At 34.7% G+C, this 23101-nt stretch overlaps 2 protein-coding genes across 2 annotated transcripts; one reads left to right on the forward strand and one right to left on the reverse strand.

Annotated features, from left to right (window-relative positions):
• The first annotated feature begins 3179 nt into the window (after nucleotides 1-3179).
• On the forward strand, nucleotides 3180-5992 carry LOC127807660 (probable cytokinin riboside 5'-monophosphate phosphoribohydrolase LOGL10). The gene is made up of 7 exons (XM_052345684.1): nucleotides 3180-3533; nucleotides 3987-4084; nucleotides 4174-4204; nucleotides 4315-4414; nucleotides 4788-4858; nucleotides 5290-5433; nucleotides 5655-5992. Exons 1-7 carry the CDS (start codon nucleotides 3393-3395, stop codon nucleotides 5748-5750), a joined length of 681 nt encoding a protein of 226 aa, XP_052201644.1. The 5' UTR covers nucleotides 3180-3392; the 3' UTR covers nucleotides 5751-5992.
• A 1462-nt stretch (nucleotides 5993-7454) lies between these two features.
• LOC127807661 (endoglucanase 10-like) lies at nucleotides 7455-19762 on the reverse strand. Its single transcript, XM_052345685.1, has 6 exons — nucleotides 19317-19762; nucleotides 18604-18887; nucleotides 14986-15423; nucleotides 14228-14369; nucleotides 8181-8347; nucleotides 7455-8054 (listed from the first exon to the last, which is right to left on the reverse strand). The coding sequence occupies exons 1-6, from the start codon at nucleotides 19534-19536 to the stop codon at nucleotides 7725-7727; spliced, it is 1581 nt and encodes a 526-aa protein (XP_052201645.1). The 5' UTR covers nucleotides 19537-19762; the 3' UTR covers nucleotides 7455-7724.
• Between the last annotated feature and the right edge of the window lie 3339 nt (nucleotides 19763-23101).

Below are 23101 nucleotides of genomic sequence, written 5' to 3' on the forward strand. Positions count from 1 at the left end.
TAAAAAAAATTACATAAAAATGACATTCTTAATTATTTAGCCCCGCGAGAAAGAAGAGACGGCTGGCAAGGAGGAAACATTGCTTTCTTGGGACATAGGGGCGTCCACGTGCAACCTGTCCCATCCAATCTCAACCTCCACCATCCAATAGCAGTGGGCCACCTGGCTATATTTAAATATAATATCATTACAATCTATTTATATTATATATATATAACTAAATTATTTCTGCTCAAGACTCGATGCTAGCTGCGAACATGGATTGCTCCAATCTATAATAATATATATTATTATAGAGTGACCCCTTTAAAAAAAAATTATCCATTATAATTACTCAGACTTTGAATATGTCATTTTTTTTTTAAATAAAAAATTTATAAAATTATAATTTTAAATTAAGACATATCTTCAGTTTCATAATAAAAAACTAAGAAAACTAAAACAATTAAAGAACAAATGAATATACAGTCGATAAGAAAAAATAAAATAATCTTTAAAAGTGTCACATTTTAATATTATCTAAAAAATATATATTTTCTAAACATTATAGCTTAGGGTGAGTGTCATTTCCAAAAAGTCACGAGTGTGACTCATACTTATCTCTGTCAAATATAATTATGAAGCCAAACTCGCTTATTTCATTAAATCAAATATAATAATATATATATTATGAAGTCAAATATAATTACGATAATAATTATTATTTAAACAGTACACATGCGACGCTAAATTCATTTATGTTATTCATGTAACATTACGTTTATAGATATAGTTCATCTAAGCTTATTTCTAGGCTTAAAAGGATACACCAATAAATCAAATTATTTTACGATATTTTTTATCCTTGAAAATTATACAAAGAACAAAATTGCACTCGACAGATCTAAATTTTCATTAAATCACAACTTGTACCTCTCATATTTTGAAAGTGATCCCTGTTAACTAGTTGTTAAGAAATTTATATAATTTTATAAATTTAAAAAAATACGTAATATGCCATTTAATATCAAGAAAAAAATAATATAACTTTTGAATAGTCAAGGTAGCGAATATAATTTTTAAAAAGTAAAGGATATTATTGTATTTATGTCAAACAACATGCGTACCGAGTGTAATTTATCTTAACATGGGTGACATAAGAATAAATATTTTGAGCGAAAAAATAGCAAATAATTCTAAATGGTCGGAAGCCGTCATTTTATTATTTATTATTGGAGTTCAGATAATGCGTTGAATATTGGATATTCGGCGGCAGAGAAAGCGCGTGGGGCCGGCAAGTTGGGGCCCACCGATTACACGTGCAACTGATAAAAGTGAGGCACCGTCACAGCGGCTGGCCCGTCATCACCGGGTCGGCCCATATTCCATGCCCCATCAGATTCCTTTCTCCTCCGTTTTGAAAGTGAGATTTCAATTGGTGAGCTAACATCACCTCTTCCTTGCTTACCTCCATTTTTCTTTCTCTTTTGTTCTTTATATCACAATTAATAGATGACATGAATCCGAAGATAAACTCTTATCTATTGTCTCCCTTTTCACATTGTGATAATTTTACAAAATTTTTATTCCAAAATAACATCACCGAAAATATCACATCGAGAGTTTGAATTCGTGGATTAAATTCTTAGTCCAATAATTTCATTAAGAATTAATGACATTTTGTCGGGACATAAAGATCAATCATCTACCCAGAATATGATTTATAATTTTTTTAAGTGTTATTGAGCCAATTTTTTTCTCTCTACTTTAAATTTGTATGTGTGTATGAGACTTGTAATCACTAATCTTCAAGTATGCATTGGATAAATTTATTGATCTACATATTAAATAAAAATATAAAAATATATATATATATATATAAATTAATCTCAAAAAAGGTTTAATATGAAGACACATGAGACTACTATAGTCTCCAACAAATAGAATAATCATTGGGTTTCACACAAAACCCTTTTTCTGTCGTAAAAATACAATAAAATTTGTGTCAACTCGATTTTATTTTTTGTATTATCATTCTATCTTTGCTTTTTTATCTTTTGGAAAAGTATATAAAATAGAATAAGGAAAAGAAATTAGCTTTTGACATGTTGTGAAGGCAATTAAATTGGATATTCTTGCATGTGTGTTTGCACCCTTTGTGAATTCACATTGATCGTTAGCCAAAAGCAGGGGAGAAGAAAGAGAGTTGAACAAATATCTTTTGACGTTATCAAAGTGATGAGTTTTGATTACTTATTTTGTTGCTTTAACTTTTGGTAGAACAAAAGGCATGGATCATAATTAATGTAAAAATTTTAAAATGTACATAAATAATTTTATTTTACTTTATTAATTAAGTAAATAATAATAAAAAAAGATGAATCATTTATTTGAATAACCAATTTTTTAAGATAAGCCATGCTGACGATTCAACGAGTCTACGACACTATGTTTTGGATGGTTATGATATCAGTTGTTAGAATCGAATCGTGTATATCAGAAAATGTCTTTCAACCTAAATGTTTATTTTTATGATCCTAACATAATTCACAATTTGTAGTTTTATATTTAAAATTATGAAATTATCCTAATCACTATAATAAATATATAACTTGTCACATGCATTACGGAGACTATATATTTAATTATAAAACACTCTAAAGACTCTGACCATATCTTTTCGTAGATTAGTTATTATTAGCATGGTTGGTCCATAGGTGATTGAACTAGGAGTGCTTGTGAAGACGATATCTTTAATTGAAATAGGTTTTTCAAACTTATTAATTATATGAAAAACTTCTCTCTAGTATACTAAATATTATTTCTAATTAAAGATAAAATCTAATAATCTTGAGAGACTTAATTAATACATCTAAATATATCAAGTGATGGTTGGGGTCGAATGTGAGGGAAAAAATTGGAAGGAAAGGAAAGGAAAATTAGTAGGAAAATGAGTTGAAGGGTAATTAAGATAGAGAAGAGGTTGGATGGAGATGGGAAGCTGCTTCCGGTGCCAAAGCTTTGGACTGAAAGGGACTCATCTTTAGATATCAAATTGGATTAAAAAACCTTGGAATTAATAATAATAATTAAAAGAAAGAAAGAGAAAAACCCGCCAGATGCCGAGGAAGAATTGGATTGACACTGATTTATGCACATATAAAAGGGCCACCAATGGCTTTCTTCCCCACCTTTTCGCCTTCCCATTCATTTTTCAATCGGAAAACTACTTGTTTGACTGCTCAACCCACAAAAACCACCCATCCATTCTGTCCCAATCCCATCCCTTTATATATATGTACATATATCCCTAGTTGAATTACCCTCAAAAAACACCGGGTGTGGTTGCAGGATTTCGAACGAGCATTCCAGTCAGTCACTAGTTTAGTTCTGAGGGGCCCGGGGGGTCATAAATGGAGGGAGAGCACCGCAGCCACCAGCAGCAGCCGTCGCCGGCGAAGTCCAGGTTCAATAGGGTCTGTGTTTTCTGCGGCAGCAGCCCCGGGAAGAAGCCAACCTACCAGCTGGCCGCCATCCAGCTAGGGAAAGAACTGGTACTGTATTGCGCTTTCTTGTGTGATCAGTAGTTAATTGATTGGTCCTCTCTTTCCATGATCAGCTCGGAATTGAATACCACTCCTTGCGATTCGTGAAACAGCAAAGTTGTTTCCCGGCGAGTCCTTGGAGCAATTCCGGGTTGTTTTAATTGGTTTCTTGCTGGGTTGGGTTCGAGTGGATTAAAATATATGTGAGGCGTGATGGGGACTGGGAGAGGGCCAGAGAATTATTTTTAATCAATTAATTAATTAATTCTCATTGTTGGATCTCAATTGCGTGACAAAGCCTCCAATTCACAACGTTTCATTAAAACAACCATTTTAACGGATACGAGCTAATATTAATTATGATAATTCTTTTCATCTCCAAATTAAGTCGAATATAAATCAGTCGCATCATTTATATACTTATATATTTTGACATATATATATATACATTATATGATCCAGGTTGAGAGGAACATAGACTTGGTGTATGGAGGAGGGAGCATTGGTTTGATGGGTCTAATCTCTCAAGCTGTCTATGATGGTGGCCGCCACGTGTTAGGGTACCCACCTCGCCACCTCTCTCTCTCTCTCTCTCTCTCTCTCTCTCATATACTCACTGTTACATCATCCCAATTTCTTACTTTGGCAGGGTGATTCCCAAAACTCTCATGCCAAGAGAGGTAAGCGATTGATTTATGTTTTTGTATTATTATTATTTAGTGCCGGCCGGCTATACATGATTATATGTGCCTTGAATTAATTGGGGAGGAATATTGATGATGATTTTCAGATCACCGGAGAGACCGTCGGAGAAGTGAGGCCGGTGGCCGGCATGCACCAAAGGAAGGCCGAAATGGCCCGGCAAGCTGATGCATTCATAGCCTTGCCAGGTATATATATACACGTATATGTATATATATATACATACATACATATGTATCATCCTCAAATAATTGCAAGCTCATGTAATGTTAATTTACATGCAAATTGAGGGCAATAATTCATCCCACAAAGTCACTTGATTCATGACACTCTTGTCTCGATCTATCAAATTTAAGATTATCAATTTGCAAGTTCTCCCTTAAAATATTAAAATAAAAAATAAAAAAGAAGCATTTTTCAGTACTTTACATGGTATCGACTAATAGTATCAACACGTTTTGTCACGATAAAGGGATTTTAAAAAGTAATTATTAAGTTTAGAAAAATTTCACAATAATATCAAACGTACGTAATTGAGTGTCCGTTTCTTGGTCTTTGCAGGAGGATATGGAACATTGGAGGAGCTCTTGGAAGTCATAACATGGGCTCAATTGGGGATCCATGATAAGCCGGTATTAATTAATTTTTATTTATTTATTTATGTGATAATTAAGATTCAAAATTCAAAGTTAATTGCGACCGGAATACATTTATAATTGAAAATTTATCTTTTATAATCTATCTTCTAATCAAAATACAGATTCTTTTTGGTATATATATATTTATAGATGAATAGTAAATTTATAAATAAATACTTAATATTTAAAAATTATTATAGTGATATTTTTGTTTTTGTCCATAATTTTTTCTAATTTAGATTTTTTACATAAATTTTTTTGCATTAAAATTAACAATAGATCTGGTCACCGTTTAACTGTTATGAATTAATAATAATTTAAAATTTAAAATTATATATTATTTAATTTGTAGATATATCATTTTTTTATTCTTTTAGAAAGCCTAAAATTGGGATTTTAATATTTAGGGTTATGATCTGGTGCAGGTGGGACTACTGAATGTTGATGGGTACTACAACTCACTCTTGTCCTTCATAGACAAGGCCGTTGATGAAGGCTTCATTGCCCCCTCTGCCCGCCACATCATCGTCTCTGCCCAAACCGCCCACGAACTCATGTCCAAGCTCGAGGTACTTAGTCGTCATGCTTGATTATGTCTGAAATAATAATATTATAATTTAATTTTAATTTTATAAATTATCATTATTATTATTATATCTACTATTTAAATAAATAAATAATAATATATAATAATTAAACTATGATAATATATTACATCGTGATGTGTTTGGAGTATATATGATCAGAATGAATCTCAACCGCCCATCTTGTCAATGCCGTATGCTTGTAGGAGTACGTTCCGAAGCACGCTGGGGTAGCATCGAAGCTGAGCTGGGAGATGGAGCAGCAACTGGGTTACATCTCAAAGTCAGACATTGCCCGTTGACTTAATCCTGACCGTAGATTTTTGGTCATCTAATCAACTGTCTAGCGACCGCACAGTTGTGTGATCCACTGGATGGTTTCACTAAAGTTTTTTAGTTTAACTGGTTATTCCCCCCCCTCTCTTTTTTCCTGATTTAATTTGTGCAGTAGAAGCTGACGTGGAACAGGGCCAAGTGATTGGCTTCCTGGTTAATCACAGTGGTGATTACTGTTCATATATATATATTTATTATTTTTATGTAATTAATTTGGGCTTGTAATTATCATTGTTGACTCCATTAAGAACACTATAGTCAAGGTAGATCCAGGCCATAATTGACCCCTACACTCTAAAAATTTTAAGAAATTAAACCACATAATATATAAGATCTTGGGTTTGTAACACTTAAAAAGAGTAATTATTTTTATGATCTAATTCTCTATACCTAGGCAAGTATTAGAAAAACAGATGTGGGTTAGTACCGACTCTAACTGAACAAAGTTATAAAGAGACACGTGCAATTGACCAGTCCAAAAGGAGGGCGTCTTGGGAAGGGGGGGGGGGGGGGGGGGGGGTGAGTGAGAATGGACCCATCCCTTTCCATAAGATAAGCGTTATTGTTGTCCAAAAGGTGAAACGCTCATCTCGGGCATCCCTACACTCGGCCCGACAGACTGTGGGGGGGTTAATCATGGTGATCCAGCCGGACGCAGGGGCTAGACCCGTACTCACCGCGCACAAGGAGCCCCCCTCACTTTTGGAGAGAAATACCCCCACACTGCCACTTACGAGACTCGATCCCCGATCATTGTCCAAGATTCATCCCAAGAGGCACTTTGTGTCCCCTTCTTGACCAACTGGACTGCCCATGCGAGCAGATAAGGGTTATTATTGAGTTGGGGTGGTGGTGTTTGTAGATAAAGGCACAGGGACAAGGTTGTGCTCCAGACTGGTGCACCTGGGCATTGCATTTGCCCTAGAAATTGTCATATTATTGGACCCTAAAAGTGGTAAAGACCCCTTAATCATTGCCTCCTTGTTCTTGTTTGTTGTTGGCTATGCTTAGCCCCTACTGCCACGTTCTTTCTAATTTTGGGTTAACATGATCATGATAGAGCTTTGTGGGACACTTGCTCAGCCATTTATGCCATTGGCATCTTTCGTTGAGCAACACTACAAATTAAAATCATCCCTTGCCTACTCCCATTGTGTCACATCCCCCAATTTCAACAAGGAATATTTTAGCGTAAGCACACGTGAACTGACACTTCTAATCCCCTAAGTCGATTGACCCCAAACTTTATATCCTATATGATGTCAAAGTGATTGAGTGGATCGTTTGAGCCTAAACCTCATTTGGGTCACACCCTAGGCTGTAGATTGAGGCGAAACCAGCCTAATCCTTTAAGTGTCGATTGAGACGCGCGGTCCACCTACCATGTTCCGGCATGCCCACATGGGGCTTTGAGTGGTGATCTTATCTCACTTGCGAGGGGAATAGGGCCAAACAGTCCACTCCAACTGGCTGTGGTCACTCCAATTTGGTCCAATATTACAAATTATGTTACTATCCCAAGATGGTGGCCTTTCCTTCTGTACTTCAAACTGGTCCCTTTTGTTAGATCAGAAGTGGCCATCAATCTGGACCATCCAACTAGTGATTTCCGTACAGAATAAGTGGCACAAACTATATCAGAGAGAGAGAGAGAGAGAGAGAGAGAGAGAGAGAATCAACTGCATCACATATCATATATACATAATGACACTGCAACATCAATTGCAGTCAGATTATGACAAACAAAGCTTTGTACTAAGCATAAATGGCTACAAAACATCTAGAGAAGGAAAGGGGGAGGAGAGAAGAAAGATTGAGAGTTAAAACAGATAAGCCTACAGCGGGATACATCAATACGTACATGTAGAGCATAATACCAAGAAAAAGAAGTTCCAAGAAGGAAATGGCCATGCATAGAACTCCATATACAATGCAATGAATCATGTAAAAGATGCAACCACAGAGGAGGTGGTGACCAGACCGGAGAGAAGGCCTACCACAACGGCGCTGTTATACGTACTTGGTTCGGCTTGCATTGTATTGTTCCGTGAATCAATGAACGTCTCGTTGAGGAAAGGACCCCCCAGGAGTGCTCCAACCGCAAGGTTTGGATTGGGTTTGGTTGAGTTGAGCCACTGCCAGCCATCGCAGCCAGTCTTTGCGTCGACTGGAATTGAGGATCCCCTATGGTGTACAAATTGCGGGTACTTATCACCGTACCCCACAAGATAACTTATCTTCATCGGGTTATCACCCAAAACATAATCAGCCTAGGAAAAAATAGTGTAGTGTTATATAATGGAAAGGGATACATTTGCTCCAATAACATCATGCCTACCATGTCTCTCGATTAGTTTATCACTTTAATGCTGAATGAATGAATACAGAAAGCATACCTGTGAAATGGCAAATTTACGAAGATCTGATGGTCCGAAGGAGTCTCCATCACAGGACAGCTTTGCAGTCCGGGAGGTAAGCATATAATCACTATAAAGTACAGCTAGAAAAGCAGAAGCAACTGGATGCTGCAGAGCATTCCATTCGCTGACCCATATTAGTCCACCTGCAGTAACAGATTATGAATGTGGTGTTAACAATATGAACAGTTTGACATATTCGCTAATGGTGAGTATCAAATTAAAGCTAACAAAATCCAGACAAGTTTGTGTAATGTCGAAGTCCATATCCTTGAATGTCTGAGAGTTTCCTGTCGGTCATCTTCCTTTCCGACCAAATTTTTAGCTACTTTGCCATCTCATTAAAATATGTGCATTTTAATGAATTTGGTATCAAAACTTGATAGTCCATTTACAAGTTACAGGGTACAGGTAATCTGTTACTAGACAGGATATATCCATGAATTTGAAAAAACAAAATTAAAGATTTTTTCTTCACAAGCAAGCACAAATCAGAGCATAGAGCGTGGCAAGGACAAGGCAAATTCAGCTGGGACTAGGTATGACATTTAGATATTAGTGAGATTTTGACAAGAGTATACTAACAAAAAGTATTATTAGAACAATAAGTGGTTTCTTTTTGCTAGTCCAAGTAGGAAAAGAGAATTTAAAATGATGAGGATTTGATCTGCCATATAAAAGATTTCTTGCTGATATTAGAACTACGTGGGATTTAACATATATACTACTAGCTAAGTGTCTCCCTATCAATGACAGATTACACTATTTTGGAATAATAACAACACGGAAGCTTATCAAATTTATAATTATGATTGGGAACAAGTAGATAAAATTATGCGTATTTTAGAAAAATTCCATGATGCAACTAAAGCATTTCTAGAGCATATTGGGATTTAACATATATACTACTAGCTAAGTGTCTCCCTATCAATGACAGATTACACTATTTTGGAATAATAACAACACGGAAGCTTATCAAATTTATAATTATGATTGGGAACAAGTAGATAAAATTATGCGTATTTTAGAAAAATTCCATGATGCAACTAAAGCATTTCTAGAGCATATTATCCAAATTCCTACTTTTTTATAAGTGAAATTTACAATATTGTTGATTTTTCTGAGAGGTTTAGGATTCTTCTGCTTGTACAGAATTTATTCAATATGGATGAGAAATTTATAAAATATTGAGAGAATAGTCCACCTTTTTATTGTATAGCTACTATTTTAGATTCAATATGCAAAAGTGAGAATCTATCAAAATATATTAGATTTTTATTCAACTGTTATGAATGTTGACACACCAACCAACTAGATAACATGAAAGAAATTTAGTTTAAAAAATGTGCTAGTAAATATGAGTAATGATTTGGGAATGGATATGCAAGTGAAGGCCCTTCTACATCTGAAAGATCTAATGGCAGCCTGAAATACATCAAAATTAGAAAGCCAAGACTAGCATTCCAACCATATTCCAGCAGCAAATTTAACACTTTCAAATTTTTATAAATAGACATAATATTTTCAGAAGATTAACTTAATAATTTTGATATTTTAGCCCGTTGACGTCAAAATCAACACACATATCTGGTGTTGGCTGCCTTGGTCATGATATGCTAATCTCCTGGTGTCTATAGTGCCATTGAATTTTGCTTTTTCTACAAGGAAAAGGTTTTGGAACCTAAAAGGTTGAGACAACTCAGAAAGCGCTGGACTGTGCATCTATTTCAAAGATTGCAAACAATACATTTCGCAAGCAAACGAGGCAAGAACTTCATTAACTTCACATAGCAAAAATATTGGATCCACAACCACTACATATATGGGCCCACCAAAAGATGCAAACCTGTAGCAAGTGCATGAATCTAATCTATAGTCTACACCTCAGGCTTCAAAAGCTAATTGACAAATTGTAAATACCATATTATTCATTATCATTACTTCATTATTTTAATATTTACTAATGAAACTTTTGGCACAATGTCACAATCACAATTGAGGCATTATTCACAATCACAGAATTCTTTGAGATTTTGCTTATATGATTTCTACTTGCAAGTTGAAACTTGGCAACGCCATGCTTATAAATTTAAGGTATTTTTCAACATGTAGATTTTTGACATTATGCTTTAAATTTAAGGTATTATGTTTGTTCTTTTTACATTATATATTAAAAAAGAAGGCTTGGTCAACAGGACCTGCCTGCCTGGGGCTGCGCCCCTGGGCGAACCCCCATGAAGGGTTGGCACAGATGACCCAGCTCAAAGCCCATACATTGCAACTATCCCACTTGACACCTGTAGGACTCTAATCACTTTCCTTAAAACTTAATCCGCCCCCTCTAAAAACTGAACTGGTGTGCATTAGATATCCCAAAGTGGTCTTTAGAATACAAAGAAGCCTATGTTTAAGTATGTCCTACACAAAATGAATTCAAGCCGTTGCGTCTTCTATCTAAAGTATGATCTAAGCAAAACCTGCCTTTTTCTGAAGTATGAAATGTCTAAGGATCATCTAAAGTATGAAATGTCTATCTCTTTTGAACTGAAGGAAACTCTATTTATAGGGTTTTTTATGCCTTTTCTGAAAGTTGGGACTTTCTTGAATATTCACAAAATTAACTACCTTGAGTAGTTAATTAACTACCATTTTTTACGCCTTTTCTGGAAAGTTTCGACATTTTGAATGGTTGCCAAATTAACTACCTAAAGAACTTAATAGTTGTGACTTTTTGAATGGTCACAAATGAGCAAGGGTCCCCGACAGTTCAAACAAATTAGCTGACAACCAACGTAAAACTTAGTCAAATCCAAAACATGAACTCTAGACAAATTATGAAAAATTATTGAGACGTGGGCACCCTTTATAGCGACGCGCTACACTGCCCGCATGTAGTGTCAAGTGAGCTAGGGCCATTGCATCGACGCCCGGATGTAGTGACAAATGAGCAAGGGTCCCCGCATTTGTTTGGACGGATGTGGGTAAAGAAGCTAGTCCAAAATCAAAATCAAAAACAAAATCAAATTCAAAGTCAAGGCCAAAAACAAAATCATAGATTAAGGATTGGGTCATGGAACATAGGAACATTAACGAGCAAAGCTATGGAAGTGGTAGATGTGATGATTAGGAGAAAGATTAATATTATGTGTCTCCAAGAGACGAGATGGGTAGGGAAAAAAGCAAAAACTTTATCAAAAACTGGATATAAAATATAGTACACACTACACAGGAAATGATAGAGCGAAAAATAGAGTGGGGATTATTATGGATAAAAGCTTAGTAGATGAGGTAGTGGATGTAAAGCGAATAGGGGATATGATTATTGTGGTGAAAGTTAGTCTAGGAAAAATGACTATAAATATCTTTAGTACATATGCACCACAAGCGGAGTTAGGTGAGGAGATAAAAGCAAAATTCTGGAAGGATCTAGAAGGACTCATACAAATGATACCGAGAGAAGAGAAAGTGATTGTAGGAGGTGACTTAAATGGGCACGTGGGTAGAGACAAAAACGACTATAGAGAGGTACATGGAGGATATGAATTCGGAAAAATTAATAATGAGAGTAAGTCTATTCTAGATTTTGCTATGGCATATAGGCTCATCATAACCAATACTAGGTTCAAAAAATGGAACGAACACTTAATCACATATAAAAATGTCACATCAAGCACCCAAATAGATTACTTCCTCATGAGACAAGAGGATCGGTTATGTTGTAGGGATTGTAAGGTGATACCGGGAGAGAAATTGGAAGAGAAAAAATCACATAAAACAAAATCCAAGAATCAGGTGGTGGGATTTAAAAGGGGAGAAACAACTAATCTTTAAAGAAAAATTAAGAGGTAGAAGGGAATGGAATGGAGAAGGACAGACAAACCAAATGTGGAGAGAAATGGCTAATGCCCTGAGAAGCACGGCAAAGGTAATCTTTGGAGAGACAAATGGTAGAGCCCCTAACCTTAAGGAGTCTTGGTGGTGGAATGAAGAGGTACAATTGAAAATTAAAAATAAAAAAACTTGCTATAAGCCTGTATATCAGTGCAACAATGAAGAAAATCAAAAAAATTATAAAAAAGTAAAAAAGGCAACAAAAAAAGCTATTAGTGAAGCAAGGTCAAAAGCATATGAGAATCTATATAAACAACTTGATACAAAAGATGGAGAAAGGGATATATATAAATTAGCTAAAGCAAGAGAAATAAAAACAAGGGATTTAAATCAAGTGAAATGCATAAAAGATGAAAATCAAAATGTATTAGTGAATAAGGGAGCAATTAAGGAGAGATGGAATGAGTATTTCACAAAATTATTCACTGATAGTGGCGACACAAGAGTTAGGTTGGGACATCTTAGTAACTCCGAAGGAAACGTGAGATATACATTCTATCGACGCATAAGTTCAAATGAAATAAGGCAAGCATTAAAAAAGATGAAAAATCATAAGCCGGTGGGACTGGATAATATACCAATAGAAGCATGGAAATGCATGGGAGAAGAGGGCATCTCCTGACTAATGAAATTATTTAACGCGATCCTTAAATCAAAAAAGATGCCAGATGAGTGGAGGAAGAGTATTTTGGTTCCTATATACAAGAACAAAGGAGATGTTCAAAACTGTGAAAATTACAGAGGAATTAAGTTAATGAGTCATACCATGAAACTTTGAGAGAGAGTAATAGAGCAGAGGCTCAGAAAAGAAACAAAGGTCTCGAAAAATCAGTTTGTTTTCATGCGTGGTAGGTCAACAATGGAAGCTATATACCTACTGAGGCGCCTAATGGAAAGGTATCGGGATCATCAGAAGGACCTACATATGGTGTTTATAGATCTAGAAAAGGCCTATGATAGGGTCCCTAGAGAAGTATTATAGAGGATTTTAGAGAAGAAAGGAGCCTGAATAACTTATATACAAGCCCTTGAGGACATGTATCACAATGCAGAGACAAGGGTCAGAACATGCGGAGGGGATACTGAACCGTTTAAAATTACAATAGGACTGCATCAAGGTTCTGCACTAAGTCCATACTTATTTGCTCTAGTAATGGATGAACTCACTAAAGATATTCAGACAGAGATGCTATGGTGTATGCTATTTGCAGACGACAACAAAAGAAGGAGTGAACACTAAGCTTAAGTTGTGGAGAAACAATTTAGAATCTAAGGGATTTAAATTAAGTAGAAAGAAAACAGAATATATGGAATGTAAATTTAGTAAGAATGCAAGAGTGGAGGATGTTATAATAAAATTGGAAGACCAAATCTTATAAAGAAAAGACCATTTTCGATATTTGGGATCAGTGATTCAAAAAGATGGAGAAATTCACGAGGATATCACATATAGAATTAAGGCAGGTTGGCTAAAATGGAGAAATGCATCGGGGGTGTTATGTGATGGTAAAATCCCATTAAAACTGAAAAGAAAATTCTATAGGACAGCTATAAGACCAGTCTTGTTGTATGGCTCAGAATGTTGGGCAGTCAAATACCAGCATGAGCAAAAGACGAGCGTAGCAGAAATGAAGATGTTAAGATGGATGTGCGACCATACAAGAAAAGATAAAATTAGAAATGAAGTTATTCGTAATAAGGTAGGAGTAGTGCCAATCGAGGAGAAGATGAGAGAGACTAGACTAAGATAGGTCATGTGAGAAGGAGACCAAGAGACGCTCCTGTGAGGAGAGTTGATAAAATGGAACAATTAGTCAAAAAAATAGGTAGAAGCAAACCCAAGAAGACTTTGGGAGAGACATTAAAGTTTGATATGAAGTGTATGGACATAAATAAAGATGTGACAAAAGACAGAAATATATGGAAGTCTAGAATTCATGTAGCCGATCCCATATAGTGGGATAAAGGCTAGATATATTGTTGTTGTTGTTGTTAGGATTTTCAACTTTTCATTAATTTTGAAAAACAAAACATGCAGCAGCAACATATTCATTTAGTGAGAGGGAAAGAATAAGGAGGTAAGAAGAGAATTCAGTACGATTAATCAGATCAACAAGCAACTTGTAAACATTTACCATCTGTTCTGCTGGACGTGGCTGTTGGAGATTTTGGCAGGAGCCCGCACATGACAGCTTCGGCAGTTTTTCTGTAATTCTTGAGGCGTTCTGAGTTGGAAGTTTCTTTTGCACCAAAAAGACTTACCCTGGATAACAGCACCTGCATCATAGTTTCATAAGGTGGATACTCAAGAGAGGTAGAGGGTGACATTTATTGAGGAGGGGGACAAAGAGTTAATATATAAAGAAAGGGAGTTTGGACCATCAGAAAAGTTAATCTGTGTTTAGCAACCAGCTGATGGATTGCATTATCAAATCATATTGTGTTTAGCAGCCATCTGCACGTGATGTGAATAATTAACTTGATTGAGATCTGCTTTTGTAGATCCCATAATTCTTCCCGGAGCAACAGAATTTATTTACTTTTTCCTTAATCTTCTTCAAGCTTGCTAAGACAGTTTAAACAAAAGGGAGCTGAAAGTTTGGGGGGACATGCCCCCCATCCCTTGCACGTTCTGCCCCTGATACTCAATATATTGGCTTCAGAATCTCAGACATACTTAAGCAGTTTAGAGTTGAAAAATTCAATAGAAACTTTTCTTGGTAAATCATGATTCTGGATGTCTATAACTGAAATCAAATTACCATGATTACTTGATTAGAAGCATGTAACCCTAAACAATATGAAGTTCATGAGTTCAAAATTACAAAATCAGATAATAAAGGGTGGAATGGAGTAGCCTTTAAAATTCATCTCACGTGAAGTTGAAATATACCTGAGTTCCTGGTAGCTTGTCATCCCAACTGAACCAGGTTGGACTTCCCCAGTTGGCAAATTCTTTCCCATTTTTTCCAGTCACATAGTCAAAATATGATTTTTCACCAGTAGCATGATAGAGCCAGCTAGCAGCCCATAAGAGCTCATCTCCATAACCAGTTGAATTATAATAGTTCTGGACTTGGGGAATGCTCTCACTATAAGAGCCTCTGTATTTATCAGCAAAAGTAAACAATTGCTGTGCATGCTTGAGAAGGAGGCTTGAATATGTGGAATCTATTGACTTAAAAACCAGGGATGCTGATGCCATAGCTGCTGCAGTTTCAGCAGCAACTTCTGTTCCAGGGAAAGAAGTGTTAACCTGAGTGAGAGGCCTCTTCTTAGTCATCTCCTCTGGCCTGTCCCAACACTTATGATCTATATCAGGATCACCCACCTACACCAAAGTTAAAGAATGTTAGCAGAATATATATATATAGTATATACATATATATGAGGGCTCACCCTTATCATTGCAAATAATTAACGTTTAACCACTTAAACTCACTTGTGCAAACTTGCTAACCACATACAGTTTCTAAAGTTTGGCCGAGAATAAAAAAATAGATGACATTTCCACCCCACAAGGTTTGAAGATGAAAGAATCCCACCCCCTTTCCCATTGCATTCAAGTTTCTCTCTTTTCTATAAAATTATGCAAAAACAAAAGGAGAGTCTGGGTCTCAAATGCAGAGTGAGAAAAAGAAATAATCCCCCTCCACCATATCCCCCACTCTGAATTACCACCTTCACCAACCTCCATCCTTAACCATACACAACCACCACGACACCCTACCTAAACACCAAAACCATGTGCCCTCTCTGTCCTGTATTTAATCGCCACATGCTGGTGTGGCGGTAGACAAAATACTCATCACTCATCAACCACATGTACCAAAGGAACCAAGCATCAAAACTCCTCTACTACTGATCCTGTAAATCATTAGCATTTTGTCATCAATTCAATAAAATCTCTCCCAAATCAACCTGAAAACAATTACAAACCAGCTTATATTGAGTGTGCATATACATACATAGGTTATATATGTAAAAGACCTGGAGATATCTAGATTAAACCCGCTAACACCTATGGCCATGTGGGGCATGACCTTTCTACTCCTGATGCAACATCTGTGATGCCTGCTAAATCCCATTTGATGAGCCAGCCAAGCTGCTCAATCACAAAAACGTGGCAAGCAACAAGTATATATCAAGCCTTAATCCAATGACAAGGATTCAGCTAAAATGTGGGTAGAAACAATTTACAGCTACAATATAACAAAGCACATGCAAGAAAGTAAAAGAGAGGATAAGATCAAAAAAGAGTTTCTTGCATTAGAAGTTGAGTACACGAAGCTTGAATGAAAGCTTGCAACATCTTAACATGACATGACACAATGCCATGGCATCATGTCATGGAGCAAAAATTTATGTCTAGCACCATGACATGACACAATGCCATGGCAGCCACTGATTTCCACATTGTATATTGTTCCATTAGGACCAATATGGCAAGGTGTAATTGATAGTGGCATTAAGTTGAACTGAATGCATATATGTATAGACATTTTGGTTAGCCATTGGGGGTGGGTGGGGGTTGGAACTTGGAAGGAAAGAGGGGATAGAGGCAGATTATAGGCCTCCTAGTTTGGCGGGGTAGGCTCACAGGAGTGAAAGGGCTAATTAAGGGAGAAGAAAAAAGGGGAAGGGTGATAGTGAGTTCCAGACAAGGGAGGTAGAGGTGAAAGAGATGAGTGATGTGGGAGCATAGTTGTCAGAATAGGAACTGGAAACCTGAAACTTGGTTCAGCAGAAATAAAAAATGCTAAATAACACAAGAATATAATAGAATTATAATATGAATTATCCATTAAAAATACAAATACTTATATAATAGTTTCAGGTTATCTTGAAATTGAAAGAAGTATTATATATTATTCTTGAAAGATGAGATTTTCAGGTATGAAAAAATGTAGAACCTTTGAGAAATGTGCGTCAAAAAATATTATATCAAGATTTTCATCTTTATCCTAGAAGGGAAATAGTTGGGAAAAAAGAGTTTCCAAGCAACTCTGGTTGGAAGAAAGGTGCAGTCATAGATTGAGTCAGACCTAAGAAGCACAAAATCCGAATGTCGACACAGAGAAGCATACAAACATGGATATCATAAGAGAATGTGAAAAAAATGAAAGCACAAATATGGTGGGGATAATGCAAAAAGAATAATATGCTATATATAATTTTATTGGATACACCTATAAATATGGTATAGACAACCACCAAAAAAAACATACATATAAAATTCAACATGAAAGCAAACATTCAATCAATAGATTAAGATTATGTTTACATAAAAGAGTATTTGTTATCCAAAAATGTACATAATTACAAATTAAAAGTATTTTGTACCATATATTGTTCCACCATAACTGTTAAAGCATTTGCATTCAATAGTGAACTAATCATGCACCAGAAAGAAAATAGGGTCACAAGTCAAAAAGAGATTATCAGTAAAAACATAATTACTCTATTAGCTGACCCCGCCTAGTTGAATTAAAGCTTGATATGTTGTTGTATGCTGTACATCATTAAACTAATAGAAAGGCATCCCATCTTCCCAATACATAAAGATGTAGCATTCCCAATTCCCAACATTCAACTTAATGTTGGACTCTACTTTAACTAAGTCATTTCCATTTACGCCCCACATGGTACATCCACCATATTTTTTGACACATCTGATGAGTATGTCTCCGATATGTACTGAATATAAATATGAGACTTGTTTTGAAACCTCCTGAGCCAATACTAAAGCAAGGAAGGGAGCATTAACTACTTGAAATCATTGTATACACACTTACTGTTCAGGTAACAAATGTCTTCATGTTCCCACTTGAGGCTGCAAACATTAATAACCTAATCTTGAAATAGGCATATCAGTTTACTGAATTAAGGAAGATCCTATCAAGTGAGTCGAGCAGTTTTCCAAGTATGCTATTTCTGACAATTAATAGAGTAAGGACTCGACATTTCTTATTTATTTGCATTATGGAGGACTTAGGGGGGTAATAATCCAATCCAACTCTGCTTTTGGCCCAAGGCCATTTCCAAAACCAGGATGGGAATATTTTTGTCAAACTCATAGGTGAAATGTAATCCACTAAAAAAAAAAAAAAAAAAAGTTTTTCTCCTATAATCTTTCAGTACAGGCTTAGTATTGCAGTTATCACTAGTTGATACAAAAGATACTAAAAAAAAAATGTATTGCTAAGAAAAAGATACTTAAAAATATCTCTACAAAAAGATAGTAAAAAATATATGAAGAACTGTCAAGGATTCACCAAATATTCTTGAGTACCAAGCACAATCATAATTACAAAATTTAAACCGTGACTACACCTAATCAAGGCCAAAATGGCCTAAAATCAACCTGAGACGCATTTGATAAACTCAGCAAATGCTTCAGAATGTAGAAATGTCACAAGCAGTGAGGAAAAATTACAAAGGGCAATGACAAACAAGAGTGGGTTCACAAGTAGGTAAGAGCAATCCACAGAAATCAAAGATTAAGGTTAACCTGAATATAGAGCACGTTATCTTCAGGATGAGCATTAATAAGGTAGTCTGTGATCCACTTAAGTGACTCTTGAGCAGGTTTCAACTGATTGACTGTTTGCATCTGATCCCCATATTCAAGTATAGCCCAGGACAATACTGTGGCAGTAAAAGCCATTGGAAATCCAAACTTCATGTGATCTCCAGCATCATACATTCCTTTTGAAAGATCCAAATTCGCCTCTTTGCCGTCTTGCAAAGCTGAATCCCCTCTCCAAGATATCTTATTGTTTACCAACTTACCAGCTGCAAGACAAAAATAGCAATTCCTCTAGGATCAACAACTCAAAATACGCACATGAATTATACGTCGAGGAAGAAGCTGTTTTATTCCTGAATGTTCACACACTCTATTGAATAATTGATCCACTCGCACTCAAAACCAAATTTAGATTGGATCATACAATCAAATTCTGAGGCCCGCGTTAAACACTATCAGTTAATTCTAGGACTCAGCTAAGATGGCAGTGTCAATCAAAATTCACCCATTTCTGAATAAATTAACTGATACCCATAAATAAAAAAAAAAAAAAAGAAAGAAAGAAAGAAAGAAACCTCAAAACAAAACAAAAAAAGGAAAGAAAGAGAAGTAATGAGCTATGGATCTGTACCGTGAGAAAAAGGGCATTGCAGGAAAAATTAAACGGACCAAAAAGAAGAGGACGAAAAAATTACCCTTCTGAATGTCGAAGAACTGCATTGCAGTTTTCAGGGCGTCGCCATATTTCTTGACAACCGCGCCGGGCGGCCCCGGAACAGGGCCCAGGTCCGGCGCAGAGTGGGAATGCTTCGTCTTCTTCTTCACTGCCAGTACAATGCCCATCACAAGGAGACCCAAAATTACCAAAACTAAGAGCCACCCACAAATCCCTTTCGACTTCGACTGCTCCCCCATTGTCAAAAGTGGCTGAGCTTCGAGATCTAGCTCAGACCCAGCACGAGGTTTCGGTCAATTGGATCTTTCTCTTGATTAGAAACAATTTTTCCTTGAAATGCAACAGGATTAGAAAGCAATGTATCTGCTGTATGTGAGTGGAAGATGGGATCTGAGAGTGAGAATTGTGCGTCGCCGACTTTAAGAAGCAGAGGTTGCTTGCTTTCTCTGTAAATAAGTTGCCCGCCGACAAGCTGAAGGGGGCCGAATTTGTCTACAGCACATCGTTCGGTTTGGAATTACCGAAATGTCCTTTCCTTGATATTTTGGGATAGTAATGATATTTTGCTGTGTAGAATTGGAATTGGAAATTAATTAGAAAATTAGTTTAGTTTATGTAAAAAAATAATTGTTTGTCTAGAAATTAGCTATTTTTTTACAAAAATCATGATTGAAACCGGTTAAGATTTTTCAATTATTATTATTTATTTATTTATTTTAAATATTCAAAGATGTAATAATAACTTGTGAGGGCTAAACTCATATTTTTATTCTTATACTTTGATTTTTTTCTTGTGTTATCGTCTAAATTTTTTGTTATTTCAATTATACTCACAAACTTATATTCTGAAGTCAATTTAACTCATATATTTTGATCTTTTAGAGTCAATTCAACTCAAAAATTGATTGTCACACAAAAAAAATGTCAAAATATATAAATTAAATTGATTTGAAAATACAAATATAATGATATAATTAAAACAATGAAAAACTTAAATGATCACATGAAAAAATACAAAAATACAATAGTAAAAATACATTTTTGGTCATTTATAATTATTTTAGAACGTATCTAATATATTTTCGAAAGGTAATAATAAATTTAACATAAAAGGGATATGACAAAATGATGGGTTAGTGGTTGAATGGTGGGGTAACAATGTGTCATAATATATGAGACAATTTTTTGGTTTAGTTAAGGGTTCATTTGGTATTGAGTTTTAACTCATATTTTTTTTTTTTTGGTAAGTGAAAGATATTAACAAAAAAAAAATCACAAAATATCTACACGTTACAGGCATCTCTCTTGCTAACACAGACAAAATAAAAATAATCTAACACAATGCTAACCTAAGAGCATATTCATATAAAATATATAAAAGACTAACATCATCAAGTTGGATCAGTAAAATTTGGACCCGTTGTATTAGAATTTTTCTTTTTACTCGCTCAAATGCATTATTCTTCTTCCTTTTTGTCTTCAATTGAGACTTCAATTTCATAGGAAAATGCTCAAAGTCGGAGCTATCTGTCTTGTTAGATGCAGAGTCTTCATCTTCCACACAATCTCTATTGTCCTTGTATTCTATAGGAATCTATGTTTTATTATGATATTTTTATTTTTTAAGAAGATTCAATTCTTCAAAAGGAGAAATATCCATATCCTTCTCTATGAGATACCTAAATCGATTTTCTATGAACGATATTATCCCATTTGACTTGATGGAGTAATCTTAAATGTGTTTTCAATAACCTTAATTAAGGACACATGAGATAGGTTATGCGTATTATAATCTAAATATTTTTTAACTTTATTTCTCTTAACAATAAGTTTAACTATTTTATCAAATTATCAAAATTAAAACTTAATTCAATTCAACTAATTTACTAAAACAATTTTATGTAACTAAACTTCATCTCATTTTAATCCTAAACGAGTTTGATTTGGCAATTGAAATGTACCGATGGCAGCGAGAAGAAAATAAGGTGAACACTTGAGGGTATATTCGCCATTTCATGATGAGCATTTAACAGACTGTGAAGTTAATAAAAGGGTAAAATTGGTATTTCGTGTAAAAATTAGGGGGCTCCAGCGAATTGGGCCGGGTCTGGTGTCGCGGTGAGGACCCACCGACGAATTGGCGGTTGCTCTGATGGAGACTCTCCATCGAAATGGATTTTTCTTTATTTACTATGAAATAATGCTACTAAAAATAAATAGTCTCCCTTTTTAATGTCACGCAATATTATTTGATTAAAATTAAATTTTTATACTAAGGATTCTCCCATTTGATTTGATTGTCTATTATGGGTTTAATTTAACGGTTTGGTTCAAAGATTATTTTGTAAAAGAATTAAGGGATGGGATAAATTAGTAATGAATTAAAAAATGTTAAATTTTGTTTGATATATGAGATATGGGTACACGAAAAGACAATAATAACCCTTAAATAAATTTAGTTCTCTAATATTTTGATTGTTATTAGGGATATTATAAATTTTAATATATATGGTGACCCCTTAATAATTAAAAAATATAGCGTTTGGTCCCTGATGTACAATAATCCATGCTTAGTTTGTAGCTTATTCATTCTAAACCTTTTAAACCAGGTTCTAACTTCATTGAAATTTTTAGGTTTTTTTATGAAATTTAGGTTTTTTTTTAATATTTTTAGGTTTTTATGAAATTTCTATATTTTTTTATGAAATTTATGTTCTTTTAATATTTTTAGATCTTTTTCATAAAAAATTTAGGTCCTTTTATAAAATTTAGGTCCTTTTAATATTTTTAGGTCTTGTTTTTTAACATTTTAGGGTTTTTAATGAAATTTTTATGTCTTTTATAACATTTAGGATTTTTTTTAAATCAAAATTAATCTTTTTCATATTAGGTACTAAATGTCAATTTTTTTAATTATTAAGGGATCATTAATATGTCTCGTTGACATAGCGTTCAATCGCAAAAACAGGTCAATTCATGCACACACTAATAATTTTTTATAGTAAGAATTTAAAATAATAATTTTTAATAATTAAAATATTAAATCTTAATGTTTTACACGTTAAGAACTAAACGCCGTATTTTTTAATTATTGAAAGACTAACATATGTATTAAGTCATATTTTAATAACAGTTGTATAGTCACCATCAAAAATTACAATCGAATTAAGCTATCTCAAGGGGTTGTGGAATTAAATAATCTCATCCCCAATTCTCATGATTATTTTATCTCAAGCTTAATCTTGGATCGAACTAAACATAGGTTTAAGTCACCATCAAAATATTATCGGTTTGTCATACTTGAACCAAATGTGTCGTAGTTTTTCGGTTTTTATTCAAATTAACCAATAGTTATAATAAACTTTAAATTGTTAAAAATGGACAGTGCAATAATAAAGTCAGGTTGATACCTATCACAATTGCATTTACTAAAATGCTTTAAATTTATTCTAAATTTGTTTTTAACATTAATTAATTTGGATAAAATTAAGTTATTTTGATTAGTTTTGATCATTTTAGTCATTTAGGTTAATATGATTCCATTAACTTTTAAAAAATTTGATTAAATTATATTTTGTTATAAATAAATTTAATTAGTTTGAAGGGTCGACCCTTAACTCGTTTCAACTTATTTATTACTCGTTGCTCTCAAATATTGTTTAGACAATTGACTGTTAAGTTTTAGTGGTAATACTATAAACACAGTCAGTCTTAAATAGGGTACAAATTCTGGTGCGGTCGTAATCGTGTCGTGTCAAAACACACGTATAACACGTATCAGGCTAACCCGAATACGACACGTTT

This window comes from Diospyros lotus, chromosome 8, assembly GCF_014633365.1.
Source record: "Diospyros lotus cultivar Yz01 chromosome 8, ASM1463336v1, whole genome shotgun sequence".
Classification (NCBI taxonomy): Eukaryota; Viridiplantae; Streptophyta; class Magnoliopsida; order Ericales; family Ebenaceae; genus Diospyros; species Diospyros lotus.